This window comes from Schistocerca gregaria, chromosome 1 (genome assembly GCF_023897955.1).
Source record: "Schistocerca gregaria isolate iqSchGreg1 chromosome 1, iqSchGreg1.2, whole genome shotgun sequence".
Classification (NCBI taxonomy): Eukaryota; Metazoa; Arthropoda; class Insecta; order Orthoptera; family Acrididae; genus Schistocerca; species Schistocerca gregaria.
This window is the reverse complement of record NC_064920.1, coordinates 536420405-536432865: the sequence shown is the minus strand read 5'-3', so window position 1 is coordinate 536432865 and position 12461 is coordinate 536420405. Positions and strand designations below refer to the sequence as shown.

The window sequence follows — 12461 nt, the reverse complement described above, 5'->3', positions numbered from 1 at the left end:
CTGTCTTCAAGAAATGAATTCAGTCTAAAATCTGGTTCAATATTTGCTAGTCTCTTTTTTTTCCCTTCTTCTTCTTCTTCTTCTTCTTCTTTTTCTCTCTGCTAATTGAGAGTGTGGGACAGTGTCAAATGCCTTCCCTAAGTCAAGGAACATGGCATCAACCTGACTGCCAACAACTGCAATATTTGGTGTGCTTTGTAGCTCTGAAGAGGGACTTTTCTGAAAGCTTGCAAAATTCTGTCTCTTTTTGTGTGTGCCTTTCAACAAACAGTGTAGAGATAATCACTCTCCATATAAAGGTGCTTCACAGGTGTGTGTGTGTGTGTGTGTGTGTGTGTGTGTGTGTGTGTGTGTGTGTGAGAGAGAGAGAGAGAGAGAGAGAGAGAGAGAGAGAGAGAGAGAGAGAGAGAGAGAGAGTGACTGACTGGTGGGTCACAGAGGCAAGTGCAGGACAAAGACTAGAGGGGAGATGATATTGAAGCAAAGAGGGCTGTAAGACCATGGAATTGACTGTATGAACAATTCTCATATGTGCAATTCAGAGAAGCTGGAGATAGGAGGAGAGAGGCGGCCAGGTGATATAGGTTATGAAGTATCAAAAGTGGCCATACTGAGCTGAACAGCATGCTATTAACTTATAGTCTTGTTTGAAGTATAAATGCAGTTTGCTTGTGGAAAAGTGAAAAGACCACTGGCATGCAGGATTCATCCATAATTCCTTGTGCAAGGCAACTAGAACATGGCTGACACCTAGAAATGGAAGTTAAGGAACATTGGCTGTTGTGCTTTTGAAAGTTTTAATGATGATTTAATATTAGAAATGAATAACAGATAGTGAATAAAGGACAGAAAGATAAACTGTCAAAGAATAAATAGAAAAATTGCACTAGGGTCAGAAGAGAGACAGATACTGCTGGTAACGAAATTTGGAATCCTTACTACTTAAATAATATTAAGGATTTAGATCAAAGGTAGCTTAGGACCAAACTTATTGGTTATAGTAATGCCTGAAGTAGAGGGGAAAATGAGGAAATATAATGAGAAGGTAAAAGAGAGGCGAGGAGGGGGGGGGGGGGTTGGGAGAACATACACAAATTATATGACGGCATGGGGGGGAGACGTAGGGGGTTTGTTTATTTATGCAACTGCTAAATTATTCCATTAGAGAAGATAAACTAATCTGCCAAGATTGCTAATAATAACCTTTATTCTCGATAACTGGTTTCAGTTATGTTTTTTATGAATTGTTAAATCCTGTGTTAAGTAATCTGTTGTATATGAGTTTGCAGTAACTGTATCAAATCTAAATTCAGCTTCTACATTGGTACATTGTGTAATTAACGCCATAAGAATATTTTTTAGAGTCTGCCTTAATTATTAATGAGCAGTTATTTTGTATTTATTTATTTATTTCATGTTCTGTAGATCCAGTTAGTGAGTCAATCACAAGGATATGTAATGTGTCAAATTGTACAGGTTTCAATTTAAACTTACAATAAATACAAGGGCAATTCAATGCCAAATTGTACGTAGTTTAAGTAAGACATACTATAAATACAGTAATAGATACAATGTCAGCTAGATAACATAACAACCATTTAACAGAAAAAAGGAGTTTCAAATAAAGGTTAAAAATAAGAGCACAAAGTTAAATCAGATATTAGGCCTACAAGAGTAAATACAGGTACAGCCAATCTGTTGTTACAAAAAGTGTGCTAATGCTCAAATGCACAATAAAATCAATTGAACTACTTCTAGACACAATAAGTTTAGTGATGGTATACATTTTCTTTCAAATATTCATCCACAGTATAAAAAGATTTCTCTGTCAGGTAATCTTTGAGAACTTGTTTAAATTTTAGCAGTTCTGTATGAACACATTTGATACGTTGTGGTACAGCTCTGAATAGCTTAATGCTGGAGTAGTAAACTCCTTTTTGTACCAGAGTGAGAAGTTTCATTTCGAAATGTAGATTGTTTTTGTTTCTGGTGTTATAGCCATGGAATTTACTGTTGTCTTGTTAGATAAAATAATTTTTGCACACAAAGGTCAGCAAGGAAAAAATATACTTTGAGGCAGTTGTTAGAATACCTATCTTCTGAAACAAGTGCCTGCAAGAGTGTCTTTGATGGACTCCACACATTATTCTGATTGCTTTTTTTTATGCAAACTTTTTTTGCAAGTGGTTTGTTCCCCCAGAATATGATAGTATTTGACATCAATGAGTGGAAGTAGCCAAAGTAAGCAACTTTAATGGTGTCAACTTCAGCCACTGAGGAAATTATCTGTAATGCAAGTGTTGCTAAGTTTTTTACTTAGATGAAGAATGTGAACTGACCAATTACATTTGCTGTCTGTGTAAGCGCACAAGGATTTTGTATCTTCAACTTTCTGTATTGGTTGATCTCTACATTTTATGTTAATTTCATAGAGATTACTTTGTGATGTATGGAACCTCATAAAATGAGTTTTATCTGCATTGAGTGAGAGACCATTTAGGAGAACCAATTTAAGATGTCATTAAAACAGTATTTGTAGTTTGTTCAAGATCGTGAACTATCAAATCGTCAATTAGAATTGTGGTATCATCAGCAAACAGGGTAAATTTGCTGTTTGTCTCAGAACAAAGAGGATGATCATTAATGAAGATGAGGAAAAGTAGTGGGCCTAAAACGGAGCCTTGAGGCACACCACAAGTTATCGTGCCCCATTCAGACGAGGCAGGTTCTGCAGAAGAGCCATTTAGCATTACAGTCTGCTTCCGATCCTGTAGATATGATTGTAGCCACAAGCCAACAGTACCACCTATACCATAGTATTCTGCCTTTTTCAAAAGAATTTGTTGGTTTACGGTTTACAAAGTCAAAGGCTTTCGTAAGATCACAAAAATTACCCACTGGAGACATTTTTTGTTAATTGTTTCCGAAACTTGGTTGTTGCAAGAGAATATTGCTTGTTCAGTACAAAGACTGGCACGAAAACCAAACTGATTTTTGCTTAAGATACTGTGGAAGTTGAGATGGTCTATAATCCTCCTGTGCATGAGTTTTTCAAGAATTTTCGAGAAGGTAGTTAATAGGGATATTGGTCGAGAGTTTGTAACAATGCTTCTATCACCTTTTTTAAAGAGAGGAATCACTACAACCAATTTTAGTCTGTCAAGGACAAATTTGTTAACATCGAATATAGATTTATGTATCAGGAAGTCGTTTCTGAAAGTATTTGTTTGGAGTGTAGCCATGTATGGAAGTGAAACATGGACGATAACTAGTTTGGACAAGAAGAGAATAGAAGCTTTCGAAATGTGGTGCTACAGAAGAATGCTGAAGATTAGATGGGTAGATCACGTGTTGAGATGTAGATAGCCTTGTTTTTCATAAACCCCCTTCTCAATATCACCTCAGTTTCATTCATAATTTACTGCCTCCTGCCCCAACAGCTGTCTTTCCCCACCAATGAGTCCCTCCTCACACCAGCATTTATGAAAGTATAAACGAAATTTTAAAAAAGCACTAGAAAATAATGCAAACAATTCACTGCTGAAAAGAGTAAAACATAATCACTTCACAGATACAGGAAGCATTGAGCAGTAGACATACGTATAAACGAGAACTGTAACATGGCAGCTCAGCTTAAAAACTTGGATTCTTTATCAGAGCATATTGAAATCCATGTATGCACTTGTAAAGGAAGAAAGATGAGGATACAGTGTCCTGTTGATGATGAGCATATTACAGATGTAGAATGAGCTCAGACTGTGGAAAGTTGAGGACAGTCAGCTGAGCCCTTTTCACTGGAACCATCTTGACATTTACCATAAGCAATATACAGAAATTGCAGAGAATTTGAGTCTGAATGTCTGACTGGAATTTGAACCATTGTCTTCCCTAATGGGAGTCCAATGTCTTAACACTATACCACCTTGCACAGTATGTAATCACACATATAAATTGTCCTGAAACTGTACCCCAGCTCTTATGTGATAAGGTACCTATTTTATGCATAGCAGTACGTCAAAAATAGCTACACAGATTGTACAATAAAGTTCAAAAATTCTGTTGTTATGACAGTGCTTTGTTCTCCTCTTGGTCACCTTAGATCTCCAGACCAATCACCAGCGGATTTCTTTTTGTGGGGTTATGTAAAGGACCTTGTTTCTGTGCCTCTTTTGCTTGAAGCCTTTTCAGAACTTAAAATACACATTTCTAATGATACCTTGTTAGTGACTCTACATATGCTTCAGAATGTGTGGTTTGAAATGCGTTATTGGATTATTACTTAGACAATATCTGTGTGGCTGAGAAGAGTCATGTAGAAAATAGAACACCTATAAAGTATATAAAACACAATCTGAACTTTCACTTTCTGTATAAATTTTATTGATGTAACACTACACATTGAAAATAGTTCCATTTATTTGTAATTGCTTTATTCATTTTGAATTTTTTAAGGCGAAAGATGAAAAGATCATGAATAGAGCAAACACTAAATTTTGCTGAATTCCTGAGTAAAAGGGGAAACCTAAATCAAAACAGGAAACTTAAACACTGACACAGCAAGTGTAAATACATGAAATCTGTAAAATTAAATGATATTAAAATGTGTATGCTAATGCATGGAAATTAATGCCACGATGAAAATGCCTATGAATGTGAATTGCAAGCAGCATGCCCTGTGTCCATGAGAAATGGGTGAAGAAATCACAGTAACTAAATGAAACTTATTGCAGTAGTTAATCAACAAATATAACCAGTTTTCAAAAGCATAACATAATTGATATGAATATAATAGAGGGAAACATTCCACGTGGGAAAAATATATCTAAAAACAAAGATGATGTGATACCAAACAAAAGCGCTGGCAGGTCGATACACACACACAAACATACACACAAAATTCAAGCTTCTTCAGGAAAGAGGGAAGGAGAGGGAAAGACGAAAGGATGTGGGTTTTAAGGGAGAGGGTAAGAAGTCATTCCAATCCCGGGAGCAGAAAGACTCACCTTAAGGAGAAAAAAGGACAGGTATACGCTCACACGCGCGCGCTCGCGCACGCACAGACGCGCGCGCGCGCGCACCACAGACGCGGGTGCGCACTTGCGCACGCACAGATACGCGCACGCGCGCGCTCGTGCGCGCACAGACACACGCGTGCGCACAGACACACGCGTGCGCACAGACACACGCGTGCGCACAGACACACGCGTGCGCTCGCGCGTCTGTGTGTGCACGGACACGCGGGCGCGCACATGCACAGGTGGATGGATATGTGTGCGTGCGCGTGCATACCTGTCCTTTTTTCCCCTTAAGGTAAGTCTTTCTGCTCCCGGGATTGGAATGACTCCTTACCCTCTCCCTTAAAACCCACATCCTTTCGTCTTTCCCTCTTTCCTAAAGAAGCAACTGTTGGTTGCGAAAGCTTTAATTTTGTGTGTATGTTTGTGTTTGTTTGTTTGTGTGTGTATCGACCTGCCAGTGCTTTTGTTTGGTAAGTGACATCATCTTTGCTTTTAGATACATAATATAATTGGATACATAAAAAAGCTCCCCACCAGGTACAAAAATTAAAAAAAAAACTTGGTGAGTAGATGTTTTTATCTATCCAATTATAGTACTGCAGCATTTTAACAGATGCTTTTGCATCTTCAGTAAAATAAAATTATAAAGGATGTATAATCTGCAGACCATTGACAATTTTTTTACTAAATATTAAATTTACATGGTGTAAAGAAATAGCATTGACTGTTTCTGAAATGCTGAATTACATGTGACTGGTATACTTTTAGAACATAATTTGTGATTTATTATACAATTTTGTGCATGCATTTTAATGTTAAACAATTCAGACCATAACTCTGTTTCATAACTGTCTGTATGTGTTACAATAGTTTGTAGCTTTACTGCATCATAGTTCATCTTGTATTCTTTTTTATACCAGCCATTCCAGTGGAGGCAGCAAATAATTCCAAGAATGTCGCTATGGTTATAACTGCACGGGGTGGACACATTGGCTTTTTGGAAGGAATTATGCCAGCTTACCAGACTGAGACACAGTACATGAGCCGTTTGTTTTCACAGTATTTTAGTGCTGTGTTCAGGGAAGAGACAGGATTTTTTAATTTATTGGACAAAGCTGACTGATCATGTTATATTACTACCAAAGATATATTGGTAAAAATCACGTAATTCTATGGCTGCTTTCTTGTTGTTATTTGAAAGTCTATTAAATGCATTTACTAGAGATAGTAATTTATAACTTGAGCTAAAATATTGAAATGTAGCATTTGGTTTTACATTCATGATTTCAGAAGAAACGTGATTACATAGCATGCTTCATTTGGAGGTTTAATCTCGTTTCTTCCACACTATGGCTTTATGACTAAAGAATTAATTTTAAAAGAAATAATTTTAAATACTATTTTGTACTTTTGTAGTTTATGAAAAGATACAGAGGCATATGACATGTGCTGCATTGTATGCATTCCCCCTTTCCTTTCTGTGATAGTTTAAGCATGGATTTTTTTTTTTTAATCAGGGCTTGTACAATGTGTTTTAGATGACATTTTTGCCTGGTGTTTTTTTGTGTACTCATGTAACTGTTAGTTGTTATGGTTCACATGAAAGTCATAAAATTGTAGTTTAAATTGTTGAACAGTGGAGAAGAAATTTGCATTGGAAGTAGGGATCAGATTGGTTGTGTCAAATGTGTGTAAGAGCAGTATTAGCAAGTAATGAATTTTATCTATCCCCCTCCAAATTATTGATGTGCCTCACTTGATGACACACATTTTATATTGAGCAGTTATAATGTGACTGATCCTGAGCTGTGGTTGTACTGGTGCTACATTGAGGAAATACCATTGCACAATGTGTGATAAAAAGCTGATGTTGGCTATAGATGCTCTTCCACTTACATAACTAACCTCTTGCATCCACTGTGTGTGTGTGTGTGTGTGTGTGTGTGTGTGTGTGTGTGTGTGTGTGTGTGTGTGTGTGTAAATATACATAGACCTATTGCATAAAAGCTCCAGGTGCAAGATTAGTTTCTAACAGAAAGATTGTGAATTTTGTAAGGATGTGTGACGTTAAATCAAAGTGAACTACTTTGTTTGCTGCAGTATTATCTAAAATATATGTAACATAATTATGTCTACTATAAAACACTGTCTTAGCCATTCTGTCGCATTTTCTTGAGAACTTATCTGTCTTGCCCATTTCGATAATCATTCATTTCCATCTCTGTCCAGCTGTTCTCATTAATGCCAATGTTTTATTTTAATTTTTGTAAGACATTATGTTTGTACATTGCACAACATTCTGTCTGTGTGGATGTTGCACAAATTTGTGCTTACTACTGACAGAAATTTTTTCTTGTCACATTACTTCACTAATTTCAATAACTGTCTGCATTATGGAATGCTTTCAGTGGTCTTGCTTTGAAATTTCAGGTATATTTGTAGTTCATTCATTCTGGCTGGCTGTCTTGGTACAAGAACATTATTAGTGATATTTTACAACTAATTTTGATGCAAGATTTTAAATTTTATGTTCCTGCCATTTTGTAAGATACAGTGACTACACATTATTTGCATATATATGTTTGTTTTGTCTTCAGAGTTTATGTGAATGTTAGTAATGATCTACAGCATTAGAAAGTTAATTCTCAATGCTGCACAACACTAATATTATGATAAGATCATTAAAAAACACCTTCAATTACCCTTACGTCACTATATACTGTAGACTACTATTATCTGTGTTAGGTGGTAATAGTAGCACTGAATAGTTGTGTGTGTCTTCTTGTGTATTAAATTAAGTATTAATGCCTGTCAGTATGGCCAAGAGTTATATTGTTTTTATTTTTTTCATTTTCTTTACTTGTGCTCTTATGTTCTGAACAGTTACTCTTCTCAATTTACCCAAAAGGCATATTACAGTATCAATATTATTGTAGTAACCTAATGATCTGCAGAAAACTTTGTGTAATTGTAGAACATAAGAGTTAAATTATTGCATAGTGATTAAGACACATGTTGTGGTAATCTTGGCATATATGTGATCTGGCCAATATGGTTTTCCAAAATTGCATTTTTATATAAAATCATATAAAATGTTTCTGACAGGACCAAATTTATGTGCACAGGAGAAGAGCGTAAAAAAATAAAGCATGAAAGAAGTGAAGAAAATCTTTTTTATTATTTTGTGTGTTTTGCCATCATAACACACAACCTTTTTCCCTGCTCTTTTGTTACATTTAAAGATGTTCAATTTCTTTGTTTTCCCATTTGTTTGTAGCATTTGTCTTCTGTTGTGTTATGTTTATTTCCTAGTTTTGGTACCTATATATGTTTCATTTTCTTCTTGTACCTTCTGATAAGAACAAATAAATGCTATGGCAATGGGTCTCGGAATAGTTATGCCACACAATAATGTTTGCGACTTTCATTATAAAATTCTGTGAAAACAGCTTAATATAATTGAATTACAGTTTGTTTACATTTTCTGCAACTCCTCTTCTGGTAAGGAAAAATCTGCAAAATTATTTGACCATATTATTTTTCATTGCAAAATTAATAGTCTCTTACTAATTTTATCATCTCCTAGCTGCAGGAAGGAATTATGTAATGAAATAAGCAACCAGTTGCATAAAAGAAATTTAATTTCTTTACCACTTTCGGGCACTTTGTGCCCTTCTTCTGGAGGTTATGCCTATTGCAGTATTTGTTAGTGTCAATAATGAAGTAAATACAGCAAAAATGCCTTGGTCCTAAAAAAAATAGATGCAGGAGCAATAAGTAATGCAATACTGAATTCATTAATACAATAAGAGAGCTCACAGTTGCCTAAAAGTTTTATGCAGACACTGTGAACTAAATGTAGGCATCTGAGAGCTCTTGTTGTATCACTGGAGTCAGTATTGTATCACTTTTTGCTTCTGCATATATATTTTTAGGACCATAGCAATTTTGCTGAATGGAGTATATTATTGACACTCACAAACAATGTGATAGGCATAACCTTCTGAAGAAGGGCACCAAGTGCTCGAAACTGGCAAAGAAATTTCTTTTATGCAACTGGTTGCTTATTATTTCATTATATGATTGATTTATTCATCTGTAGAACAATATACATTGTATGGATGTCATCAAATATTTGTACCATATTTCTTCTTCATATAAACAGTGTATTAATTAGTTCCAATTTTCTAATCATATCACAAAATTATTACATGGTGCAATGTTTATGAACATTAAATTACAATCTAAATATTTTAAATATTTGCTTACAGTAAATAAAATTGTAGTAAATATTTTTTTAGGTTTTCACTAAAGGTGTGGGGATCATTTGCATATCTTATTTTTTGTGGCAGTCTGTTGTACAATTTTATTCCATAGTATAATACACTATTTTAAGTTTTTGACTTGTTTTTCCTTTTTAAATGTAAATACTGTCTGGATTTGGTGCCATGGTAATGTATTGTGCTGTACACATTAAGATTTTTTCTTATATACATGATGTTTTGGTAGATGTATTCACACAGAACTGTCAGAATTTCTAACTTTTTGAATAAATCTTTACAGTGTGCCCTGTTACAGCTATTTCTTACTATTCGTACAGCTCTTTATATCTTGAAAATAGTCTGCATGTTCCCAGCACTTGTTTCGCCAAACATTAGCCCATTACTGAGGATTGAATGCATATATCCAAAGTAGGCTACTTTGCAGCATGAAATGCTGCACACAGGTGCAAGGATTCTTAGGGAATTACTTGCTGAGAATAGCTTCATCCCCAAGAATCTGGTATCAGTTGCACAATCTAGTACATCTTTGTTTACTTTCATCCTTGGGCTTTTTATTTAGTCGGAAGTTTATGCAGTTTGTCTTTTTCACATTTAAAGTTACTCTATTCTTTAATGAGCAGTTGTTGATGTCTCTGAGGGCATCATTTGCTTTTTCTGCTACCTGAGTTGAATTTTTGTGTGCAATCACTAGGGTGCTGTCATTGGCAAATAGTATTTTTTCTCCTTATCTCACATTCTGTGGGAACACACACACACACACACACACACACACACACACACACACAAACAAAGATTCCAAGACTTACCAAGCGGGAAAGCGCCGGTAGATAGGCACAATATGTAATGGGTTGAAGGTGTTGATCTACGTAGGCAGAGATACGTTCTGTGGGGGCTTGGTAACCAGCTACAATGGGGTGGCCAAGATGTTTGGATTTGTGAATTTTAGGAAGTAGGTAGAAGGTAGGAGTGCGAGGTGTCGGTGGGGTCAGGAGTTTGATGGAGTCAGGTGAAAGGTTTTGTAGGGGGCCTATCTACCGGCGCTTTCCCGCTTGGTAGGTCTTGGAATCTTTGTAAAGATGATGTGACTTACCAAACGAAAGTGCTGGCAGGTTGATAGACACACAAACATACACACAAAATTCAAGCTTTCGCAATCAACGGTTCCTTCATCAGGAAAGAGGGAAGGAGAGGGAAAGATGAAAGGATGTGGGTTTTAAGGGCCCTTTAACGTGTTTTGGTGGAAACACAATCACCTAACCTTTATGCACATCGTTGTCTACCAACCCAAGTTCACCACAGGATCAACATAGCCCAGCTTTAAACAACACTTTTTCGCCTTTTTTTCACACCAGATCTCCAGTTGCTTTCTAGTTCACCTTTATCTCTCCCGACATATTTTTATTTTTATTTTCATTCCAGCCTCATGTTCCACCTTCTAATACCATGTCACCCTCACAACACCCCCACAATGACCCCATTAAGTTTATTTACATTCCCTCCGCAAACATGCCTTCGCCCTAGCCAGATTACACTCTCATATTTTATTTTCTCAGGCTTGTCTGACATTTGGTATTAACCCCCAAAGGCCTCACACTTAAAGTTCCCATCTCTGGCTGCAACCCTTCTTTCCATCAGTCCCTATACCAGTTCCAAACTGAACAATCCATTGCCCTCACCCACCTAATCCTTCACCTACACATCAACTCAGCCAATGAAAACACTCGTCAACTCCTATCCCTAATAAAAGTCCTCAATCTTTCCTCTCCCACATCCACACCGGATGTTCAGCGCATCCTCCTACAGGCCAACCGCAAATTAGAACAGCATGCCACCCTCCACCTCAAAAAAACTATCCAATCTCCTGGTTTCCCACTTCTGGAAAGGCAACTCAATCACCCTTCACAACCTTTGCAGCAAACCTCAACCTCCTCTCATTGCACACAAATCCAGTCTCTCCCATCTACTCAATCTCCCACTTCCAGCTCCACTCCCTCCAAAACCTCAAAATTCCAATCAATACAATCTGGAACCACAAAACCCTAATTCAGTAGTTAACCTTTCCTCCAAACCTCTCCCCCAATCCGAAACCTCTGTCCTATCCAAAGGCCTCACCTTCAGCCCCACTCCCAGATTCAACCAAACAGCCCTCGTCAAAGATTTACTGTCCTACACTCATACTCTCTGCTGGAAATATCACTTTGCCATGAAGAGAAATGGTCCTAATCCTACTCCTAATGATCCAACTCCCCAAGACACTATCCAAATTGAACCCTGCCTGGAATAGTTCCGTCCTCCAAACCTTCCAGGAATTTCTGACTTCCAGCCTTGCCTCTCAATCCTTCTTAAAAAACCTTAATCCTACTCTCAACATCACCACTGCTGACACCCAAGCTATCCGTGATCTGAAGGCTGACCGATCCATCGTCATTCTTCCGGCGGACAAGGGTTCCACGACCGTGGTGCTTGATCGTCGGGAGTATGTGGCTCAGGGACTGCGTCAGCTTAAAGACACCACCACATACAAAGTTTGCCAAGGTAGTCCCATTCCTGATGTCCAGGCAGAGCTCCAAGGAATCCTCAGAACCTTAAGCCCCCTACAAAACCTTTCACCTGACTCCATCAAACTCGTGACCCCACCGACACCTCGCACTCCTATCTTCTACCTTCTTCCTAAAATTCACAAACCCAATCATCCCGGCCGCCCCATTGTAGCTGGTTACCAAGCCCCCACAGAGCGTATCTCTGCCTACGTAGATCAACACTTTCAACCCATTACATGCAGTCTCCCATCCTTCATCAAAGACACCAACCACTTTCTCGAACGCCTGGAATCCTTACCCAATCTGTTACCCCGGAAACCATCCTTGTTACCATTGATGTCACTTTCTTATACACAAATATTCCTCACGTCCAGGGCCTCGCTGCGATGGAGCACTTCCTTTCACGATCACCTGCCACCCTACCTAAAACCTCTTTCCTCATTACCTTAGCCAGCTTCATCTTGACCCACAACTTCTTCACTTTTGAAGGCCAGACACACCAACAATTAAAGGGAACAGCTATGGTTACCAGGATGGCCCCCTCATACGCCAACTTATTCATGGTTCGCTTAGAGGAAGCCTTCTTGGTTACCCAGGCCTGCCAATCCAAAGTTTGGTAC

At 37.6% G+C, this 12461-nt stretch overlaps 1 protein-coding gene across 2 annotated transcripts in view; it reads left to right on the top strand.

Moving 5' to 3' along the window:
* LOC126355399 (phospholipase ABHD3) overlaps positions 1-12461 on the top strand; it is an 85026-nt gene that overhangs the window by 44209 nt on the left and 28356 nt on the right. Inside the window, exon 8 of one of the 2 annotated variants that reach the window (XR_007565500.1) lies at positions 5939-6171. Coding sequence is in view for 1 of the 2 variants with exons in the window: in XM_050005700.1 (XP_049861657.1) it covers positions 5939-6141 (203 nt within the window). In the remaining variant the exon portion in view is untranslated. Of the gene's footprint in view, positions 1-5938; positions 8187-12461 lie in introns of those variants that run through there. The other variant, XM_050005700.1, reaches the window with a different exon arrangement.